General features: G+C 46.3%; 1 protein-coding gene across 3 annotated transcripts in view; it reads left to right on the top strand.

Annotated features, from left to right (window-relative positions):
* The window catches only part of Kctd1 (potassium channel tetramerization domain containing 1), a 196,493-nt gene that overhangs the window by 143,634 nt on the left and 28,298 nt on the right, over nucleotides 1–24,561 (top strand). For all 3 annotated transcript variants that reach the window (XM_021234967.2, XM_005065361.4, XM_005065360.4), the window contains exon 2: nucleotides 5,297–5,475. In XM_021234967.2, the coding sequence (XP_021090626.1) occupies nucleotides 5,297–5,475 (179 nt within the window). The remainder of the gene's footprint in view (nucleotides 1–5,296; nucleotides 5,476–24,561) is intronic.

The following is a 24,561-nucleotide window of genomic DNA, read 5'->3' as shown; positions in this document are numbered from 1 at the left end:
CTCCTTCACTGTGTGCCCAGCGCCTGGTACCATTCCTGGTACTTGGGTGATGTTAATTAATACCAAGGAAGGAAAGGGCCGTAGGCCACAGGAGGACAGAAGTACATAGTGTAGAGCCAGGGCACAGCTTCTTATCTGGGGGCGGAGGCAGTTCCAAGAGAGCTGCTATTGGACACCGTTTCCCGTGTGAGCAGCTTTCAGAACACGCTTCCGTGCCCCGAGCCAATTCTTCAGCTATGCATCCAAGTCCTCTGTACTCGTCCTGGTTCGAGTTTGTGGTTTTCCTGTCTGCAGAAGTAACGCCGACAGATATGTGCAGACCACGGTGCTGGCAGGTGAATGATCGCACAGAAACAGCTGGAAAACAGCACCGAAGAAGGCGCTAGCGAACCCTGCTTCATCCATGTCAAGAAGGCGCTAGCGAACCCTGCTGCATCCATGTCAAGAAGGCGCTAGCGAACCCTGCTGCATCCATGTCAGGAAGGCGCTAGCGAACCCTGCTGCATCCATGTCAGGAAGGCGCTAGCGAACCCTGCTGTATCCGTGCCAGAAGCTGTTCTTAGCATGACAGGCCAAGTCTCCCAAGGCCAACCTGCCTCAAAGGGAGGTGTTCTACCAGAACAGGTGACAGAAATTCCAACCCACACAAACATTCGTTTACCCAAGCAACATGCCATCCAGAGACAAAAGAGGCTCAGGGTGGCAGATTCCAGGCCTCAGTTTATACCCTGGACCCTGGCTTCATCTTTAGGCTTTGAGGGAGACAGCTGTCACATGGCAGGTAACAGTAGTTCTGCCTAAGTACCCAGTGTATGCATGAGGAAAAGTAATCGTCCACTCTGTCACTGGCCACCTCTGTCCTGGATCTTATTGGGGGCTGGGGAGGTGACTCCAGTACTTAGCTTGCAAGCCTGAGGACCTGAGTTTCAGTCCCCAGATTACACATGAGAAAAAAGCCCGCTGTGGTGGTAGCACAGATTCATAAATCCAGCCCTGGAGGAGCTGAGGCAGGGGAAGTCCCAGGGCTCAGTGCCTCGACAGCACAGCCTACCTGGCAAGTCCCCTAGGTGTGAGAAATCTTGTCTCAAAAATCAAAGTGGGAGATGTCCTAGGAATGGCACCTCTGGCTTCTGCACGTGTTATGTGTACCCTTACACATGTGCATGCACACAGATACAAAAAGAAACAAAATTTACAAGATCTTCTCTGTGGGGTATGTACTGGAGGATGTACTAGGATGGGGCAGAGTCTAGGAGAAAACTCCAGAAGGTTCAAGAGTTCAATTCTAACCTTTACCCTTAAGAGCTAAGCCCTGTCCCCTCCCCATGTCTAGCTGAAGAAATTCTGGCTTCATTTTAAATTCAGCAGTAGCCATCCATGTATGACTTATGATGTAAATGGTAGAGATCTGGAACCCTTAACCAATCAGTTATGCTTTGGATTTTTGCTCTTTCCATGTAGACCTGGCCGTGTTGGAGCTGTGCTGAATGAGGTCACAGTCTAACTGCAGTATTAACCCTGCAAATCTGTTCATTTCCTGTGAGCACCCTCAGGCAGGGTATAGAATGTGTCCAATTGAAAAGCTATTACAGACTGCACTGCTGTGGTGGGCTGAATTGCAACAGGGGTGCGTGCGTGCGTGCATGCGTGAGTGTGTGAGTGTGTGTGTGTGTGTGTGTGTGTGTGTGTGTGTGTGTGTGTGTGTGTGTGTGTGAATAGAGCCAGGAAACAATCCCGGAGGCCACATAGTAGGATTTCTTTTCCTTTTTTTTTAAACATAATTTCTTTATTGATTCTTTGTGAACTTCACACCATGCACCCTAATTCTGCTCACCTCCCAGTCCCCCCATATCCTCCCCTCGCCCCTTCAGGACCCCAACAAAAGAAAATTTTAAAAAACAAAACAAGCAATCAAACAAAAAAATCTCTGTAATCTTTCCCTCCTCGCCATCACTTCTCGGTCATCCTGGTGGCACTGGGAGCCACAGTGTGTCACACACTGCACCACTTGTCCAGTGAGACTTACTATACTTCACATGTTCATTGCATGAGCCACTGGTTCAAAGCCTCTGCTTTCTGGTACCCACCATCACAGGATCCTCACCGCACCTCCTCTCAGAGACCCGATGGCTGCCCCAAGTCATGGAGATCCTGCGGGTATCGCTCCACGGGACCAGTGTCTTCCTGATCTCCAGCAGGCCGTAGATGGGGTAGATATTAGGGTGAGCCAACCCCAGGCCTAGTTGTGGGCCTGGGTGGTAGCTAAGATGGTCAGTCCCGGCTACTGGGGCCCCCACCTCAGGTGAGTGGGTGGAGCCAGCTCCCCTAAGCTCATGCCATCAATGTCAGTTCCTCAGTGTGGTGAGGGGTGGAACCATCTCTCTGGAGTGTGGGTTCCAGCCCTCTCAGTGCCAGTGGGGGGGGGACATGACCGGGGCGGAAATGACTCAGCATGGCCCTCTCATTCCCTCCTGCCTGGTTCCAATGGCCCCCTGAGGTAACACAGGCCATGGACATCAGCATAGACCCCAGCTGCAGCAGGATCACAGGCCCAGACGTGGCCCTTGCAGCAGCTCAGGCCCGATAGGTATTTGCTAAAAAGTGGTTTCTTAGGGCTTTGTGAGGTTTGTGGGTGTGATGTGTATGACACATGCATGTGTGGGTGTGTGAGTCTGTGAATGTATGCACACACAAGTCCCAGCATACATGTGGATGAGAGGGCAACCTAGGGAATTGGTCCTGTGCTGGACAGTTTTGTGTAAGCTTGGCACAGGCTATAGTCATCAGTTAAGCCACAACCTATCCTTTCCTGTTGATCCCCAAGATCATACATTAATAATGACATCACAATGTAAACCATTTTCAAACTTAAAAAGTCCCACAAGTCATACAAATTCAAACATCTTTAAAAATTCAGCCTTCTAAAATGCGAAGGTTTACATTGTGATGTCATTATTAATGCATGATCTTGGGGATGAACGGGAAAGGAAAGGTTGTGGCTTAATTGTGATGTTTTGTGTGTCAAGTTGACAAGGGTCAGTTGTGCTGGCTAATTTTATGTCAACTTGATACAATCTATAGTCATCTGAGAGGAGGAAACCTCGACTGAGAAAATGCCTCTATAAGACTGGGCTGCAGGCAAGCCTGTAGAGCATTTTCTTAGTGATTGATTTGGGGAGGGTGTTCTGAACATTGTGGGTGGGCACCACTGGGCTGCTGGTCCCGGGTTCTATAAGAAAGCAGGCAGAGAAGGCCTTGGGGAGCAAGCCAGTAAGCATGGCCTCTGCATCAGCTCTTGCCTCCAGCTTCCTGCCCTGCGTGAGTTCCCACCCTGACTTCCTTCAGTGATGGCCTACAGTGTGGAAATGTGAGCCAAATAACCCCAACCCCCCCCCCCCCACACACAACTAGGACGATCCCTTTGTTGATTGCACCAGGATAGTGACTCAAAAGCTCCCAGGCAGTCTCCTGCCTCTACTACTCCTTGGGCAGTAGGAACACAGATTTATAGACTCATGGGCCAGGGTGTATATAAATTCTAACTCCATCCCTCATACTTACACAGATAGCATTTTGTTTACTGTACCATCTCCTCAGCCCTTAGTCACTTTTTAGGGGTAAGGTATGTTTTCTGTCATCCAGAATTGAAAATGCTACCATACCACTTAACCGTGCTATGCTCTACCATCTGTGGCTTTGAGCAATCCTATCCCCTACCCCTACCACCCCCCCAATAACCCTTTCAGTTCCTTTTCTTTATGTGTTCCAAGTACCCTTTTGTGTTCTTAATTTCTCTTTTGCATTATTGAAAAATACAGTAAAGAACACGCTAGTGAATACCCACGGATTTGCCACCCAATTTAGGAACTGAAAAATGAACTCTTTTCAAGTGACAGTTTCTGGGCTCTGTTTCATGTGCCATGCAGAAGAGCGCCACACAGATGGTAAACATTTGGTGCAAGGCCCCGTCACCTCACTGTTCTAGTGACTGTCTGGGAAAGCTTGCCCAGCCTGGACTTGGGCTTAACCCTAAGTGGTCTAACAGTTGAGCTCCAGGTAACTCCTCAAGCTGTTCCAGGATCAAGAGACCCATGATGCTTTGCAAATTTATGTTATCACTCGCACTTTATGTACAAGACTAAGCAACTTCAGAGACATTTTTCATGTAACCCACCGTTTTTGGCATACATGGCGAGTGTGTTTGGAAACAGTCTTTGACTAAATAACAAATCTGAGAATGGAGTGTGTGTGTGTGTGTGTGTGTGTGTGTGTGTGTGTGTTTTCTGTATTCAGTATTTCATAATGCTCTTTCGGTTTATTCCTCAATTGATCATTAGTTGAGTCATCAAACAGCTGACCATTGTGGAGAGCCAGAAACTTGATGTGGCTTGCCTGTAGTTCGGAATCACCCACTGTGTTTGAGCATTTATGCCGTATCCTGGGACAGCTGGCATCCTTTCCGTTCTTAGGAGTGTGGTCCCTTGAACACACTCCTGCTGCTGCCCTCACCCTAGTCTGCTAGCTCACCTGACGCCGTTGGCTGCTGTGACCACAAATGGTGACAGCAGTATCTGCCTCATCTTCTTCACCTTGGAAACGTGTTCTCTTCAGAAGTCAGGACACAGCAGAGGATCTTGTCTGTGATCCGCAAGCACGTATTTACCGCTGGAGGGTTCCGTTGGTTTTGAAGCATCCCAGAGCCACAGACTCGCAGGGAGAGAACTAGGAAGCAAGTAATTGGTTTTTGATTTTTTAAAAAAAATCTATTGATTGATAAACCCATGGTGTCTCTTTGAACAGCTGATGGCTAGAACTGTGCAACACTCTTTTGTGATTCAAAAAATAGAACTTTAGGAAACTGTCTTCTAGAATACACATGGCTAAGAACTGCTTTAGTTCCTTGTGCATAACAATGAGGAAGTTTTCAAAGAGAAAAATAAACCACACATGCTTTATTTGGGTGTGTATTGTTTTAGGCATTTATTATCTTTTCATTTGAAAACGAATGGAATTTCTCCACAAGCCACTTGTTATTTGCATAATGTGAAAATTCATTTGTATAATAAGCCCTCGGAGTCATCAGAATGGGATCCTGGGCACATGAAGTTTTCTTTCTCCGTGTTGCAGGGCTTACTTTGCTGATAATCATTAAAACAAAAGTGAGAGAACCTGCTGATTTCCAGATTGTATTACCAAGTGGTTATCACTGGTGCTCACTCGCTCATTTCTTATGATCTGTGTTTTCTGTTTGCATTAACAGCAGAAACCATATCTAAATGTGCTTCTCTCTCTGTAGGACAGTCGGCCCAATATGTCAAGACCCCTGATCACTAGATCCCCTGCATCGCCACTGAACAACCAAGGCATTCCAACTCCAGCTCAGCTCACCAAGTCCAATGCACCCGTCCACATTGATGTGGGTGGCCACATGTACACCAGCAGCCTGGCCACCCTCACCAAATACCCCGAGTCAAGGTAATGCAAACGTGGGGATGTTACTCTCAGAAATGCCTGCATGTGGTGCTCTTGGCTGTTTTCCTTTGATCAGAAGAACAGTGTGGCCTCGCCAATGCCAAGGGTAGGATAGGACCTGCTGAGGCTACTCAAGGCCATGGTTGTATGGCTTCCACAAGTTGGGACATGGAGTACATGTCCAGATGTCACTTTCAGAATGCCATGGTATATGCATTTAGGAACCCTAGGGAGAAGGATCATAAATTCAAGACAAGCTGATGCTAAACAGTGAGTTCAAGGCCAGCCAGGACTATAGAGTGAGACCCTATTGCAAAATAGAAATGGGGCAGGCCTAAAGGCCTCCCTTCAAATCCATGTCAAGGTGGAAGGAGAGAATCCAGAGGGTTGTCCTCTGGCCTCCACATGTGCCAGAGGTGTGCATGAGCACACACCCGTGCATATAGCCACAGAGAGAGAGAGACAGGCAGACAGGCAGACACACAGAGAGACACACAGAAAGAGTAGTGTTTATAACCTAAATAGACAAGATTGAATAAAAATCACAATTATAAAAATGTTATGAAGACCAGTGTTTTAATTTTTCAGATCTCTCTTGACTACATAGTACCTTATAAAGGATTTGAAAATCGGGCTGAAAAGGATAGAAAAGCTTTTTCTCTTGATTTCCAGATTTACATTCCACAACAACAATGAAATTATTAAAAAATATATAGGTTTATATTGTATTCACCAAGCTTTGCATTTTATGATCCTGTCTCTTATCTGTTAGGGCAGGTGTGACTCAAAAATACTAAGAAGGCAATTCAAAACCACATGGTCACAATGGCTGTAGTTTCAAGACTATGGCTCTATAAATATTATTCTTTTTAAGGAGTACCTATTTGTATTCCTTCCAACCTTCTGTTGATACTAACATCAACTATAGAAAATTGCTGTTGGCCCTTCAGATGAGGGGCTAAATCTAGGGTCAAGTACAAAATATATATACAAAGGTCCAAATTCTGTCCTTAAATGTAGGGCAAGTTAGTGGTCTAGTCTGGTGGCCGTTTTCGTTTGCTTCTAAACTTCTGACGTAGGGGGAAGTTAATGCAGCTTGAGGGACTCCCTTCTGAACTTCATGGGAACAGAAGTATTTCTGCTTTGGCATGTTTTCAAATTTTAGAATATTTATGTGTATATAATGAGCTATCTGGGAAAGGGGACCCAACTCTGAACATGAAATTCATTTATGTTCATACATACACACATACATGTACGCACGCACGTGTGTACATGTGCATACACACAAACACACACACACACTATCCTGAGGATCATTCTGTATCATATTGTTAATAATTCTCTTTAATAATAACAAAGTTTGATGACCTGGAATTTTCCGTGTAGGGTGTTATGTTGTTACTCAAAATTCCTGGGGACTGGGAAGATAGCTAAATGGGTAAGGTGCTTGCCATAAAAGCATGGGTCAGTCCCCAGAACTCACATAAAAAAGCTGGTATGCCCCTATGATTCCAGATATCCTGTTTATTGTTTATTGTGAACTTGACGTAGCCTAGTCACCTGGCAAGAAGAAACTTCAGTTGAGGATCAGATTGGCATGCCTGTGGAGTTACTGCCTTAGTTGCTAATGCATACAGTAAAGTCCAGTCCACTGTAGGTAGCACCATTCCCTAGGCAGGTGTCCTGAGTTGTATGAGAAAGCATGCTAAGCATGAGCGTTCAAGCAAGCCAATTGGCAGACAGCATTCTTCTATGGTATCTATTAAAGGTTCATGCTTAAGTTTCTGCCTTGGATACCCTGGAACTGGAGCTACAGACAGTTGTGAGCTGCCATATGGGTGCTAGGAATTGAACCCAGATCCTATGGAAGAGAAGCCAGTGCTCTTAACCACTGAGCCATTAAGTTCCTGTCTTGACTTCCCTCAGTGCTGGATTGTGACCTAGAAATACAAATTAAACCCTTTCTTCCTCTTTTGGTCAGGATATTTTACCAGAGTGATAGAATGTATTGGAACACCAATACTAGGGAAGCAGAGATGGGTGGATCCTTGGGTCTCACTGGACAACAAACTAATTATGCAAGCTCTGGGCCAGTGAGGAAACCTGTCTCCAAAACATGATGGATTGCTCCTAAGGGATGACACCCATGGTTGACTTTTGGCCTCCATACATTCATGCATCCCTCCAAGCCCCACAAACACGCATGAAACACACACGTACACACACTCCAAAAATGCCCACATCAAGGTTCTGAACTTTGGACCATTTGGGCTGTGGGTGTTTGGACCACTGGCTTATGCCTTAGGCATCTGGTTTTGGTCTGGTTGCTCGGTGCAGCTGCATGGGTCTTTTCCATAGTGTAATGCTCTCTGAGGTTCAGCCCTTTGTAGAGATCTGAATTTGCTTGGACTTTGGGCAGTGGTGGAAGATAAAAGGTTATCACTCTTTTCTTTCTGTTGCTGTCTCACATAATTTTCCGATCCCCTCCTGTTGGTGCTGCATATTCTAGGGACAGTCCTCAATTAATGTCTGGTTTGGAGACTTTCTTGTCTGTCTTTCGATGAGTTTTCCTCGGGTCCATGTTTCTGACTGTCATTGTTCATAGCCTGAAACGTCCATCAGAGCCCATCACTCTCTCTGGCTGTTTGGTCTCATATAGCACCCAGCTACCACATGCAGGGTTAGTCACTGAACGAGCAGACAGGCCAAAATAAAATCTCCTTGATATGTATCACACACTGAAGTTTGAAGCATAGAACCAAAAAAAAAAAGTCTAAAATATCTCAATGATTTTTATAGTGCTCCCTTTCCATGTAGGAATGGTAATATTTTGAGTTAAGTAGAAATGTGTCTCAGACATTGTCACTTTTACCATGTGGCTGCTGGAGAACGTAAAGTTGCTTATGTGTCTTCTTTTCCTTATGGCAGCGCCAAACTAGGAATATATGTTTTTATGAAAAGAATTAGCCTGTCCTTTCCCCATCCTGACACTTGCATACATCAAAACTTGAATTTGTTCTCATCAGCAGGTGTAGGGTGTGGGGTGTGGGGTGTAGGGTGTGGGGTGTAGGGTGTGGGGTGTAGGATGGGAGGTGTAGGGTGTGGGGTGTAGGACGGGAGGTGTAGGGTGTGAGGTGTAGGGTGTGGGGTGTAGGGTGTGAGGTGTAGGGTGTGAGGTGTAGGGTGTGGGGTGTAGGACGGGAGGTGTAGGGTGTGAGGTGTAGGGTGTGGGGTATAGGGCGTGGGGTGTAGGGTGTGGGGTGTAGGGTGTAGGGTGTGGGGTGTAGGGTGTAGGGCGTGAGGTGTAGGGTGTGGGGTGTAGGGTATAGGGTGTGGGGTATAGGACGGGAGGTGTAGGGTGTGAGGTGTAGGGTGTAGGGCGTGAGGTGTAGGGTGTGGGGTGTAGGGTATAGGGTATGGGGTGTAGGGTGTGAGGTGTAGGGTGTGGGGTATAGGGTGTGGGGTATAGGGTATGGGGTGTAGGGTGTGGGGTGTGGGGTGTATAGTATAGGGTATGGGGTGTAGGACGGGAGGTGTAGGGTGTGGGGTGTAGGGTATAGGGCATGGGGTGTAGGACGGGAGGTATAGGGTGTGAAGTATAGGGTGTGGGGTGTAGAGTATAGGGTGTGGGGTGTAGGACGGGAGGTGTAGGGTGTGGGGTATAGGGCGTGGGGTGTAGGGCGTGGGGTGTAGGGCATGAGGTATAGGATGGGAGGTGTAGGGTGTGAAGTGTAGGGTGTAGGGTGTAGGGCGTGGGGTGTAGTGCGTGAGGTGTAGGACGAGAGGTATAGGGTGTGAGGTATAGGATGGGAGGTGTAGGGCATGGGGTGTAGGACGGGAGGTGTACAGCGTGCGGTGGGTGTGTAGTTTGGTGGTACCGCAGTGTGCAAGCATCTGAGTTTGAGCCTAAGCACTGACCAGGAAAGGAGTGGGAAATGCTGTAAATCTCCAGCTGAGATTACAGCTTAGGGTAGCAGTCCACAGGTCCACCTGGTGTGGATCCATAACTTCTTTACATCAACCAAGTTTAAAGGGGAAGCAAACCCCACAAACAAACAACACATGCTTGGGAGGCAAAAGCAAGCAGATCTCTGAGTTCAAGGCCAGCCTGGTCTCCAAAGCAAGTCCCAGGACAGGCTCCAAAGCTACACAGAGAAATTGTGTCTGGAAAAAACAAAACAAAACAAATAAAAACCCCAAACAGAGCAAGGACAGCAGTGCACACTGTGTCTTAGCACCTGGGAGGCTGAAGTAGAAGTCTACTGAGTTGAAGGCTAAGCGGGCCTACTAGAGGAGGCACTGTGAGAAACGCCAAACCAAGCCTGTGTGGGTTAAGGGACAACCATGGGCATGTATAGATCGGCAGTCAGAGGACAGAAAATGAGGATCTGCTGCCGGTTTTTACAAATAAAGCTTTACCAGAAACCACAGCAAAGAAAAAAGTCCGCCATCAGACATCTTCAACTGGACCTGGCGTTACAGACCTGTAATCTAAACTGCTCAGGAAATAGGGGCAGGAGGAAGTGAGTTCAAACCCAGCTCGGGAAACTTACAAGACTGTGTCTCAAAAAAGGCTTTTTAAGAGGGTGGAGCGGGGCTCTGAGAATGTGGCTTAGTGGTTGGACACTTGGCCAACATGCCTGATGAAACCCAGCACCACTTTGAAAGAAAAGGGAAGACAATGGATGGATGTATGCAGATCTGCTCACTTGATCTATTGTGCGAGCATCTGAGGGGACTGAGTTGTAGATGCTGTACTCATTCTCTGGCCTGTGAAGATTTGAATGGCAGACCTGATTATGACTGGCTCAAAAACATTGATGACACTTTATTAACACCATTGATAATGAAAGACCTAAATATTGCAATAATTTGTTTATTGAGCTCTTCGCCAAATTCCAGGTTACCCTGAAGATCTGCTCTTGGCATGTGCGTATGATGAGCACGCACTCTGTAATCATTTTAAGAAAGGCTTCTCTGAGTTCAAAGTTGGGTCTTTCGCATCCATCACTGCCCCTTCTAGAAAAGGCAATTTTAGTAGCGCTATGTTGAAGTTTATTCAGATTTGAACTCCTTCACTCGGGGAAGTGGACCGACATTGCTGCAGTCCTCCGCTCTACCAGCTGAGCTACCAAAGGGACACAGGGGCCGATAACACTAATCAAAAGGACCTGTGGGGTGGTAATAAAGCGAGGGTCTCAATGGAAAGAGCTCACTGTCAGCCAGGGAGCTCTCAGGTTTCAGTTCCCTGAGCTGACAGCTCGATGGAACTTTTGTGTATATTTTAAACTCCATACATGAGTTTACTCCCACATAAGCAGATTATGCTAAATGGATGTCTCCAAAATAGCTGTGAAGTTCGTCAGCATACAGGGATATGCAGGTAACTGCAGAACTCAAGAGACTCCCTTTGGAGCCATGGAATTGACACCCGTGGCCACGCCTTCAGAGCTCAGGATGGGGAAGCCAAGCATGTATGCCTCACCAGCAGACATGCCATCTGGCGTGCTTCCCTCACACATGGCAGACATTACGGGATCTCCTCAGTAGAGCTGCCCCGAGAGGGAAGGCAGAGGAGCGTCGTGTGAGATGGCTAGGGAGGCCAGGACTGTGAGTTCCAGGCCACTCTACGTTACTTACATATGTGTGTGGCCTGTCACAGAACAAAACGACATAAATACGGAGCTGGACAGATCGCTCAGTGGTTAAGAGCAGCTCTTCCAGAGGACCTGAGTTTGGTTCCCAGCGCCCATGCCCACGTTGGGTGGTTCATAACCAGAGGATCCAACACCCTCTTCTCTATCCCTCCAGCACCTGAACTCACATATGCACACACACACACACAATTTTAAATACCATAAACACTTTTTTAAGTTTATTTATTTTTGTGTGCATTAGTGTTTTGCCTGCATGAATGTCTCTATGAAGATGTCAGATCCTCCAGAACTGGAATTACAGACAGTTGTGAGCTGCCATGTGGGTGCTGGGAATTGAACCCAGGTCCTCTGGAAGAGCAACCAGTGCTCTTAACCTCTGAGCCACCTCTCCAGCCCACAATAAACCCTTTTTAAAACCCTAAAGTAAAAGGATCAGTGAAGCCCATGTTCTGAAGACAATAAAATCCCACGTTTGCATTTCTGTGTACTTGTATACTAGCCTAGGACCTTTCTGGACACTTGTGTTAGGTCTGGGGACTCTATTGGTGTCACCTTTCCTGACTTCATGCTTCCAGTTTTAATGATGTCACTGCTAGACATGGATCCCACTATGTTATCATAGAAGCCCAAGAAATAAGTGCTGCTAAAATGAATGTATCTTATTTCCAGATGGTTCACTGACTTTTTCTTCAGGGTTGCTGCATGGTGCCAGGCTCAGTGGTGTCTATCTCTAATCTCAGGTCTCAGGAGGAAGAAACAGGAGAATCCCAGAGGAGGCTGGCCCTGGGCTACATAGAGAGAGTCTATCTCAAAAGCAAACAGACAAACAAAACCAAAAGGCATAAAGTTACTGAGCACCAGTGACTAAGCCGTTTTGTTATGCCCTGAGTTTTGATAATTCCATGTCTGTGTTAAAGTGTCACAGGGTAAGTCAGCCATGGAGTGTCAGCAGCAAGGGAGGGAGATGGCACTGCTCTTTCTGTGAAGGGACAAGCACCCAGTGCTTAAGGAGTGACGGCTGGTAGAGCCTTAGACTTTGGTAGAGGCAAGGTCGCCGAAATGGAAAGCGTGGCGTTTCCCAGTGATAACGGGGAGGGCTCTTCCTTCTCTGTTATCTCTCTTCATTTTACAGTCTTGCTTTTCCACAGTTGCTCCCCTGGGATGCAGGTGAACATCCCTGTGGGTAAACAAGGGACCTGCTGCTCTGTCTAGTGCTGGGGGTGTATCCTTTAGTAACATGTACTGTACAGTGATGGATTCCTCGGCCACAAGCTTGGCCTTGGAGAGTCTTACCGTAAGGTATATTTTAGAGAAAAGACCACTGCAGTGTCTATACTTCTCCCCCGCACGCTCTGATGTTCACTGAGGAATTATTTTCCCTTCCACCAGAGCATACAGTGGCCTACAAAAGTCCTCATTCTCTTACAGTGGGCTCTATAGCTTACCAGACAGAGGCGGCAGAGGAAAAACCGCAGTCATAAGTAATGTCTCACTAGGTAGTTCATTACTGCTAAGAAAGGTAATAGCTGGGCATGGTGGAGCACACCTTAATCTCAGCACTTGGGAGGTGGAGGAGGGAGGATTAGGAGTTTGTGGCTACATCTATTACACTATGCCTTTGAGCTAGCCTGGGCTATACGAGACTCTGTCTTAAGAAAAGAGTACTGCACAAGATAAATAGGCCCTCTGGAGAATTAGCTTGCCCCATGTATTAAATCTAAAGATAATTTTTCACATAGTTATTTCTCCCCACAAGAAACATCTTTAGTTATCTTAAAATAAAATTAAGCCAAAAGTACAGTTTGCATTTTAATTTACACTTGGAAGCGGAATTGTGGTACTGTGGCATACCGAATCTTTCTTACCTGGTCTCTTTGTCCCCTGTGTCCTGAGAGGCATCTGGCAGGGGATGCTTGGGGAATCTCTACATTGTCCCTTTGTCCCAGTGGTCAGGAACCCACAGGATGTCTGCACTGCAGGCCCTGGGTGTGGGGCAGCTGCCCTCACTGCTTGATCAGTCACCCACAATGCCATTTGTGACCAGCGCTGACCAGCTTTTTGCATGTGAAGCTACGTTGGGTTTTGACTGGAGTGGTGAGTTAAGAGCTGTTGATATAGATGTGTGTAGAAGCTTTGTGGGACCAAATAATGCTTTAGGTTCTCCTCATTCTCCCATGTTAGACCCAGGAGAAGGCACCTGCTGGCACCCTGGCGTTACAGTCACTTGGGGATAACAGAGAAAAATGGTTCCAGGCAGAACGTGATCATGTTGTGTATGTCAATTATGACCTAAGTTGTCAAGAACCCAACTTCCTGTTGGACATCTTCCTGTCAGCTATGAAGCTCTTCCTCCCTACATTCCACCCGGGGTCCTTGGGCCCAAAGAGCTTCAGAGGGGACTGACAGCTGTCTTCCTTCAAGGCACTGACTGGAAAGGAGGGATTTTTTGTTTGCTTGTTTTGGTGTTTTTGTTTTGTTTTTTGTTTATTTATCAAGTTTGCAAGGAACCAGAGTAATAGAAGAGTGACCCCTGACTTTCTCTAATTGATACCTTCTCCCTAATCCTCCATCTCAGGGAATACAGATTCCTGGGTATGCGCTGCTACTCATTTAGTGTGTAGTTCTCAGGGAATAGAAAATCCTCAACTTAGTGTGTGTTTGTGTGTGTGTGTGTGTGTGTGTGTGTGTGTAAGTCAGTATGTGTAGGTCTGTGTGTGTGTGTGTGTCCGCTGGATGTCTTCTTTTATTGTTTTCTACATTCTTAAATACTGTTTCTATTTATAATTTCATAGCATGTATTTGATCATATTCTTTCTCCTCCCCCAAATCCTCAGGCCCTCCTCCAACCCACTACCTATCCAACTTCATGTTTTGTCTCTCAAGAAACGAAGCAAAAAACCATGGAGTCCAGTTTTTGCTGGCTGGTTACTCCTGGGTCTGGTGCCCACTCTGGAGCATGGGGAGTGCATTAACTTACTTCACCGAACTGACTTTCCCTTATCCAGCAGCAGTGAAATGTGGCTTGGTCAGGGGCAGGACTTCATGCGCACTTCCCCTTCTCCTTCTGGGCGGAGCTTGCGCAGCTCTCCCCTGTCCTGCCACAGTCTCTCCATCTGCCAGCGGCGTCAGTCACCCACCACCCCTGGCTCTTACAGTCCTCTATCCCCTCTTCCATACAGATGCCTGAGCCTTTCCAGGACAGCCATGATGTAGACATCCCAGGTAGGGCTCAGCATTCTAAAGTTAGCTTCCTCTCTGTACATGGACCATGTGGGCTTCTGTGTTGACTACCATTTACTGCTAGAAGAGACATCTCTGGTAAGGTAAAGCGGTACCCTGATCTGTGGGTATAGAAATGCCATTAGGAGTCATTTTGTTGCTCTATAATCTAGCAGAGTAATTGTAGTAGGTCTTCCCAGAGGGCCCATGACCTGTCTAGCCTCAGATTCTTTGAGACAGGGTCTCTCACTGAAGCCGGAACTCACTACGGTGGCTCAACTGGCTGAGCAGCAGCCAGCAAGCCCCTTATATCCGTGTCTCTTCAGATCCCGGGGCTGGACTGCAGACGTGTGTCACAGTGCCAACCTTTGACGTGGACTCTGGAGCTGAAACCTAGGTTCTCCTGTTTGTAGGTCTAGTAGCTGAGCCATCTCCTGAGCACCCAAACTCTCCAGTCATAATAAATGGCCCCAGAATCCCCGTGTATCTCAAAGTTTGGGCACATGATGTACAGTGACAGGTACAAGTGCCCATAGGTTGTTCTGAGCATACTCTGGTATGACCACATACAGTCTAGTAAAGCCAGGCTTTTCTTATTGATTATGCCATGATTCATACAGGTCGGGACAAAACACAGTTTTCAGTTTTTGTTTGTCGTGTCACTGAGAATGCCAAGGTTATTTTTACTGTTTTCAGTATTTACATGTTTCTTCTCATCGGACAAGAAGAAAACTTATAACAAATGCTTGATCTAGTCATCTGTATGAAAAATTACTTCACTTGGGCAGTTGCTTACAAGGTTACTATGTGAAAAGTGTGTTCCATCTCACTGTGTTCTTGAGAGCAATGCCACTAAAGGAGCTTCCTTCATGCAGCTCAGCCCACAGATTTTGGACATTGCTTTGACTGGGGTTTGTACAAACCCGGTCATTTCTACCAGCCACACATGTGGATTTGAGGAAGGCTTGTGGGTTTTTTGTTTGTTTGTTTGTTTTAAAGTCCAAATGAAAGCATTTCGGACCAGCGACATAGATCAGTGGATAAGAACTACACAACTATGATGACCTGATTTCAATGCCCAGTGTGATGACCTGAATTCAGTGTCTCTTCTCAATGAAGGAGAGACCTGACTCCCAAAAGGTGTCCTCTCTAGCTGGGGCAGCTGATAGCTCCTGAGGGAGAAGCACTCCTTTCTGAGGACGTGGCTACTGATAGGATTACCATGCTCCAGTGGGTGGTTCAATACCCATGCGTATATGGTCAGCATTAACTGGACTTGGCGTGTTAAATATGTGTGCATATGTGTATATACATATATGTGTATATGTAAGGCACACTTATATACATATTCTATATATTTTACATATGCATAGTCTATACCTATTATATAATATATATGGTAAAGTTGGAGAGGGGTTATGTTGGGAGCATGGGGGGAATTGGAGGAGAGAAATGGGGTATATATTTCCTTATACTATTTTTTCTTTTTTCTCAATATATGTTTTTATTTAAATTAGAAACATGAATATTTCACATGTCAGTCCCAGCTCCCTCTCCCAGCCCTCCTCCCTTATCCCTCTACCAGTCCCCCAACCCCCACCCCATCTCCACATCATTCCCCAGGGAGGGTGAGGCCCTCCTTGTGGGGGGATCTCTAAAGTCTGTCATTTCATCCTGGGCAGGACTTAGGTAGGCCCTTCCCCATGTGTGCAGGCTGAGAGAGCATCCCTCTATTTGGAATGGGCTCCCAAAGCTCATTCATAAACCATGGTGAACACTGATCTACTACACAAGGCCCCAGTGATTTCTATGGCCTCCTCCTTGGCACTACATTCATGGAGTCAGGATCAGTCTCCTGTTGGCCTCTCAGCCATCAGTCTGGGATTCAAGAGCTCCCCCTTATCCATTCAGCTGTCTTTGTGGGTTTCACCATCATGGTCTTGACCCTTTTGCTCATCTCTCCTCCATCTCTGTCACTAGGTTCCAGGAGTTCAGTTCAGTGTTTAGCTGTGGGTGTCTGTCTCTGATTCCATCAATCCCTGGATGAAGGTTCTAGGATGGCATATAGGATAGTATATGATACTGTTTTAAGCTGACCTCTGGCCTCTTCATGCATGCTATGACCTGAACATACATATTTCACTTCCTCACACACATTATCACATACATACATTATTATTTATATTGATTTCCAAAAACCCTTTGTCATATGGGAAAACCTTGAATGAAAGTCTTAGTTTCATGTCTTCTGGTAGTTCTGATGTCACCCTCCCAGGCTACCACAGTCAACATCACAGAGGGGAATCTCTGTTGGAGAGCAAGCATATTCATGTCACCAGGACCTCTGTCATCTGCCTTCATGGCGAGTTTGTCTCACATTCATGCAGAAAAAAATATTTCTTAACAGAAGCATTTATTTACATCCAAGCATAACTTAAGCTTCATTTAAAAATGAGTTTCTTAGCCAGCCATGGAGTAGGCACCTGGAGTCCCAGCTTCTCTTGAGGCTGAGACAGCCCAGGAATTCATACCAGCCTTGCAGCACAGTGAACGTAGTCTCGTGAAAAAAAATATCCTAACTAATTAATCAGATTAGTTTCTAATGGAAATCTCCCCTAGGTAGTAGCAGAAAGTCACATCAAAAGGCACCTCAGGGACCCACGGAGTGTGTCGGTGTTCTCTGCAAGATGTAAATAGTGTCCACTTGCAGAACAATATATGTTTTCTATCATTGTGTTTTCTGGACTTATGCACATGAAATCTTGTATGTGTATATGATGGGTAAGGGAAGGCAAACTGTCTAGAGGAGCAGAGGGTACTCACAGGAGGGTGTGTGGGGAAGGCAGGGTGGGAGACTGCGTTCAACACACAGCATATCCTTGTGGGCAGCATTCTCGTGTAATATTGAACCATGCACAATTGGTGTATACAGTGAAATTTTTATAAAGGACTGAAGCAAAAGACAAGACCAGGTATATCCAGGCTGAAGATAGACTAGTGAAAAAGACACACCCCACCCATTACATTGACCATATCGTTGTCTGTTGACATGTATGTCACCTGTTAGAAAACATTCCATTAAGAATTTAGAATGCATTGCCTTGGTTGAATTATCAGTTCTCTGCTTTTGAGAGATTAAGTGCAAGATGCTTGCAAAGTGGCAGCACTTTGTGCCAACAGTTACAGGGCGCATACTGCCCTCTATGCCCCTGGTGGGGGCTCTGAAAGAATGGGAAGTCAGGCATGCTTGTACAAGGTGTCTCCGCTAGGGTTTCTATTGCTGTGAAGAGACACCATGACCATGGCAACTCTTATAGAGGAGAACATTTAATTGGGGCTGGCTTTCAGTTCAGAGGTTCAGTCCATTATCACGGCGGGCAGCATGGCTGACAAGTTGCTGGAGGAACAGCCAAGAGCCCTATATCTTTCAGGCAACAGGAAGTATCCTGAGCATAGGAAACCTCAAAGCCCACCCCCACAGTTAACATACTTCCTCCAACAAGGCCACACCCACCCCAACAAAGCCACACCTCCTAATAGTGCCACTCCCTATGAGATTGTGGGGGCCAATTACATTCAAACCTCCACACTACATGTTTTCCATGGATCTTCATCCCAAGGTGCATACCCAAAATCGTATCTGTGAGTTGTTGACTATAATCAGGGACTGGGGAGAGGGATCTATCGGTAAAATGTTCTCTGTGCAAGCATGAAGACCTGAATTCGCATCCCCAGAAGCCACATCTAGAAATCAGGTGTGGTGGTTTGTATTTTAATCTCAGTGCTTCTCCTGGGAGATGCAGAGCAGAGACTGGAGAATGCAGGAGGCTGTCCAGTCAGCTAGTCTGGCGTGCATGGCAGAAGATAACAAAAGGAGACCCCATCTCAGGCAAGGTGGACTGGAATACTAACACCCAAGGCTGTCTTCTGACTTCCATGTGCACACTCATACCCATCCAGGAATGTGTGCACGTGTACACTGAAACAAAACAAAAACAACACCGTGTTCCTGGAATTGACACTGGTTCTGAACAATGACCTCATTGGCTAATAATGTCAGGTGGCTTAGAAATGACGTTGCACTTTATCCTTTGATTCTTTACGTTGAGAGGCTCAGTTGAGTGCCTCATGAGGAACCATGACTTTTTAACAATGGCAAAGTCTAGAGGCTGCCAAGCTTTATCACAGAAAGGTGAACTTGACCTCCCTCCATCTTCTTTCTTTGATTGGAACTTAGTGAGTTCTAGGGTCCACCCCCAGCCCCATTAAGCTTGACATCCCCCCATCTAAAAATTAATCTTAAAAAATTATCCTAGAAGGACTTCTGAGATTACCTGAAAAAGAAAACTCCTCTGGCCCCAAAACAGCTCAGTCCATAGAAAAAGAAAAAAAAAAAAAGCTCCTCCAGCCCCTCTCTCTTCAGGGCCTCAGGCAAACCAGACTGTGTAGCCTAGGATACATCCCTCCCCAGTCTCCCCACCTCTACCTGAGTGCTGGGATTACAGGTGTGCACCACACACCCAGCTTGGGGCTGGGATTGAACCTGAGCCCTTGGAGATGCTAGGCAAGTACTCTACCAACTGAGTTATCTGCCTAGATGACCCTCCTTCCTTTCATCTAGTTCTATCTAAAGAACTACGTAGGACTGGCCCCTGAATCTATAATCCTAAGTGCTTTAAGGAAGAGGCCTCACCAAAACCACAGCATCTTGGTAATGCACCATGTAAGGGATGAACTGGCATGAGGGAGAATTCAGAAAGAGAATTGTTAGATGCACTAGATTATTGGACTAAAGGCCATAACATCCAAGCTATCTCATGAAACTTTGTTTGAATGAGGTATCTGGGATGGTCAGAAAACTCGACAGAAGAGCAAGGGCTTCTCTCTCCAAGAGCGTGGTGTGCTGGCTGGACTATCTGCCTCCAAGATTCCCAACTTGGCAATCACTCCCTTCCTCCTCAGGACTTCTGCCTAGGGAGGAGGAAGAACAAGTCAGGGAATGCTGTCATGTCAATGGACTAACGCCGTCCACTTCTGCTTATGCCCACCCAAAGCAGGAATGGAGTAATGACGAAATAATGACAATCTCTTGTTCCTGGCTGCAAACCTTTACTTCTTTAGCTGATCTGCAGGTTGGGACCTGGTGCTGCTTTTTTTGCTGGAGAGCTTTGGGAGAAATGTCTAGAGACGTATCTGTTGTTCAGTGTGCTGAAGACTGGCATGGTCCTCTAGGGGCGTTCTTGAACCATGTAAGCCGAGCATAAGTCCAGCAGGGAGGGAAGTGGTTGCCTGACACAGACACCCCCAGAGCAAGAACTGTTGGCCCCACAGCTGCTAAGGGCAGAGAGCTGTCAGCAGCCTTCTTGGGAGTGCCCCAAGTGCACAACACGGAGAGTTGTCTTTAAATCATGAACAGATCTGAACTTTTTTGTGAGGTGGACACTTAACACAGGGTCTCAGTAGCCAACACCAGTAGAACTTGCAGTGTATCTAAGGCCAGCCTCACAGCTATGAGTCTACAGGAATGAGGCACCCTGCCTTGCTCTACAGATCATGTTGCTCACGTGACACTTTGTGTTGGTGACTAAGTACATTGTGAAAAGGAATCCTTAATTGGTCTAAATAATAAAGACCTGGAGTCAGATATAGAGGAAAATGCTGAGAGAGCAGAGAGAAGGAGCAAGCCAAAGTCACCCTTACCTCCTTAGCTTCTCAGCAGACAAGAGAGTGAGTTCCTGTCTCTTCCTGCTTATATCTTCTCTCCATCCAGCCCTCTCACTTCCTGTCTGTCCATACAGACCTTCAGACCCCTATGGTTAGCTAGTAGCAAGCTCTATCCTCTGATCTTCAGACAGACCTTATTTGTACAAGCCGGATGTCACCACGTTACATGCATGGCATAATTTAGAAATACTAGGCTTCAGAGAGCGTATAGCCAAACACACGCAGCCCACAGTGATCCAGAGAAGCAACTAGACATCCTGAGAAGGCTGCTGGGTGACAAGGATGTTCAGTGTGCCCTTTAACATGCCTGTGTGCTACTGACGCTGTGGAATGAATTTCAGTTTGCAGCTTTTCTATCTTCTCTTAAGGAGGCACAACTCACCATCCTGAGGGGTGGCTTGGAAAGCCTGGTTTCTGGATGTGTTTTTACACTCCATCACTTTGAAGCCATACAGACACAGGATGGATTCCATTCATTCAACCACCTTTGGATGTTCTCAGTATTTGAACGAGACTGTTTTTGCATAAATTCTTGAATGATGGTAGTAATGAAGGTGCGTGCGTGCATGTGTGTGTGTGTGTGTGTGTGTGTGTGTGTGTGTGTACTGGCTAGCTTTATGTCCACTATGTCCATTTGATACAAGCTAGGGAACCTCGATTGAGAAAATGCCTCCAAAAGACCCAGCTGCAAGCATATTCTTACTCAGTAATTGTTATGAGAGGACTCAGTCCATTGTGTGTGATGCCATTCTTGGGCTGGTGGTTCTGGGTTCTGTAGAGAACCTGACTGAGCAAGCCATGGGGAGCAAGCCAGTAAGCAGCATTCCTCTATGCCCTCTGCATTAGCTCCTGCCTCCTAGCTCCTGCCCTGCTTGAGTTCCTGTCCTGACTTCCTCTGGTGATGAAGTATAAGCCAAATAAATCTTTTCCTCCCTAAGTTGCTTTGGCTTTGGTGTTTCATCCCAGCAGTACTAGCCCTAACCAAGACAGTGTACCTGTGTGTGTGAGTGTGTGTATGTGTGTGTGTGTGCATTTTTCTATATGAGTGAATTTGTATATGTGTGGCATGTATTCATTTATATGTGAGCAATAGTGTATGTGTGTGACATATATACATGTATGCATACATATGTGAGCAATTGTGTGTGTATGTGGCATGTATGCATGTAAAGTGTACATTTGTGTATACATATATGTGTGTATTTGTATATGGCATGTATGTATGTCTGTATACATGCATTTATATATGTATAGTATTTATGCATATGGTGTGTACTTTTGCATATGTGTGTGGCATGCACGTGAATGTGCGTGCATTTTTGTATGTGTGAAGTATTTATGCATATGGTATGTGTATAAATTTGTATATATGTGTGTTGTGTATGTTTGTGCGTGCGTGTGACATGTAGGCATGTGTATGCATTTGTGTACATGTGTGGTATTCATGCATATGGTAGGTGTGTGCATTGGTGTCACTGAACTTGGGGAGTAAGAAAGCGGTACAAACGAGTCAGGGTGGATTCAGTTATTCTGTTCATCTTCCGGAAGAAGTTAGAAAAGCATTGGCCTGGTCTCTTGGTAATTTCATGTTCTTTTCATTAAACTCTGTTAAGCTTTTAGTTTTTCACTTAAACATACTAAGCAAAAGATTTAAATACTTTCATTATGAGCCACTGTTTTGCTGGCATGATCACAAGTGGGGAAAACTGTGAAGTTGAAAATAGCAGTGCCGGCTTGGCCATCGTCCTCTTGTATGATCAATACGATGCGCGTTTATGTGAAGCCATGACTGCGGCATATTGTCAGTGATTTCCAGCAATCTGGAATAGGGAAACAACAAAGGAAGTGTGGACACACTCCGCTGCCCAGCGCATCCTCACTGATGGTCACAGAGCATGAACATCTTCACAGATGGTCACAGAGCATGAACATCCTCACTGATGGTCACAGAGCATGAGCATCCTCACTGATGGTCACAGAGCATGAGCATCCTCACTGATGGTCACAGAGCATGAGCATCCTCACTGATGGTCACAGAGCATGAGCATCCTCACTGATGGTCACAGAGCATGAGCATCCTCACTGATGGTCACAGAGCATGAGGAGAGAGGAGCCCGGGGCCATCTGTGAGCAGCAGTCCCAGGGCAGAGACCTGGGGATTTGCTAGACATATGGGAAGACATGTATCACGTTCTGTCACCTGACAATCAGGTTTTTCATGATGTAGGAGACCAGGAATAAGTGTGGAACTCAAGCACAACTCAGATTCACCCAGAACATACTCAAGAGTTTCCTGTTACAAGAAATGTGAAGGCCTAGGGATGAGGTTTGGAGGGAGAGTGCTTGGCTAGCATGCAGCAGTACATGCTGGATCTGGGGATTTGACACCGGAAGAAAGAGCAGAGGAAGAAAGGGAAAGAGAGGAAGAATCTAAGAAAGGAAGACAGGAAGGGAGGGAGGGAGGGAGGGGGGAAGAGGGGAAGGAAGGAGGGAAGGAAGGAAGGAAGGACCACAACCACAATGTGGCAGGAGGGAAGGTCAAGGAGCTGGGCTCTGGGACTGTGGGAAAACTTGGGATACTACTCTAAGCCTCTGCTCTTGTCTTTTGGGTGTTTTTCAGTGATGGGAATCGAACCCTGGCCCTTGCATTCACTGAATAAGGACTCAGTCACAGATCTGCATCCCTGACTTGAGATTTTATTGTGTGCTTGAATGGCTTAGGCAGTGGAGGGGCTCGGGACAGTTCAAAGATAGGCTGGCCCTCACTCTTAGGAAAGCAAACCCCACTAGCTCTGCATCCTCAGCAGGCTACTTTATGGCACTACGATCGGTTTCTTCACTACTACAATCAAAGTGTTCCCTGTGCTAGGCATTTTTGTACTTAGTATTACTGCAGTGAGAATTCAAGCAGATAATCTGTAAAATTTCCAGCAGAGTGTTGAACACACTCTCAATAAATGTTAGCTATTATAGCATTTCCCCTTCTGAATAGTGATTATTACTGGAAAATGGAAAACATATTCTAGAGTTCTTTTAAAAAAGAGAAAAGCCTAAGGAGTGTGTCAAAAATACCTCTAAATATAGAACTGACTGTTGGAGGAGGAAGGGGTGGCTGCGGAGGCAGGCTCGTGTGCACATGTTCATGCTCGCCTGCTCACACGGAAAGCAAGACAAAACCCTAAAGAGCCTGTGTTCACTGGAAATACCTAGCTGGGCTCCAGGAAAAGGCATGATGATTCCGTCCTGGGCTCAGCTCAGAAAAATGGCCATCCATTCTAAAACCATGTAAAACAGACCCTTGTCTTGAACCGGGAGTACACACAGGTGATCTTAATTCTTTTTGTCCCGTTCAGCCTGTTTCTTTAGACTTGAAGAATTCAGATTGGGGGCACAGCACTTTCTCCAGAAAAGCATCTGCCCGTAGTTACGGAGTCTGTGGCGGGAGGGCACAGTGCTTTATTGGGAGGTGAAACAACCCAGGGGCCATAAAGGAGCAAGTCTTTGCCAGGTCCTGTCGTCCGGCTGCCCGGGGGAGCCCGGGCATCATTATTTATCAGCCTGCTGCAGTGTCCTCGCCTGCCAAGTCGGGAGCCTCAAAGCTGGGTAGACTTGATGCCGTGGGCCCCGAAGAGAACAGTGAATGTTTGATTGAGTGTCCATGTGTTCCTTGTGAGAATCCACTGTCTTATGGGACGCATTTCTCTAGTGAAAACTCAAGCTGGAGGGCTGGGGAGATGGCTTAGTGGATAAAGTCCCTGTTGTGCAAACATGAGGACCTGAATTTAGACCCTGACCCGCATACAAAGCCAGGTGGTGGCACACACTGTCGTCCTAGCACTGGGAAATAAAGGTGAGAGAGACCCTGTCTCAAAAAGTAAGGTGGAGAGCAAGGAGGAAGACTCCCGGCATTGGCTTTGTACTATTACCCCCACTTTGCAAATGAGGACACTTAGGCACATGTGTGTATGTGTGAACACACCATAACAACAATGATAAAAGCATTAGACGGTTCCTGTCATCGTGTCTCAGGGGCCTTGGCCTACCGTGAGCCTTCAGTAGCAGAACCGATTCCCCAAACTGAGCTCCTGCGTTGGCGCTGCACACACTCTGGTTTGCGTTCGAAACACATCTCTCTTTCTCCTCTTCTGTCTCCAGCTCCATATATCACAGACAACGATGCTGCCCCAGGGAGCAGGTGCTGGAGGCACCGTCTCCCCTAAGCACATACAATTTGCTTTGGTTCTTACTTCGGAGATTATTTTCTTTCTTCCTGTGAATTACTTCTATCCATTTTTCTAACAAGATCTAAATCAGTTGTTATCTGCAGTCATGAAACATGAAATTTCCCTAGACTGAAAACATTAAAGAATTGTTATAGAACCCTGGATGGCCATAAACTACATCTCATGTGTTTAAAATTAGATGTTATGATCATTCAGGTTTTTTTTCTCTCCTTCCTTATTTCTGTTCACGGTCTCAGGAAATA

Source organism: Mesocricetus auratus, unplaced genomic scaffold (assembly GCF_017639785.1).
Source record: "Mesocricetus auratus isolate SY011 unplaced genomic scaffold, BCM_Maur_2.0 Super-Scaffold_100015, whole genome shotgun sequence".
NCBI lineage: Eukaryota > Metazoa > Chordata > Mammalia > Rodentia > Cricetidae > Mesocricetus > Mesocricetus auratus.
Note: the sequence above shows the minus strand (reverse complement) of the source record. Positions and strands in the feature narration are given on the sequence as shown.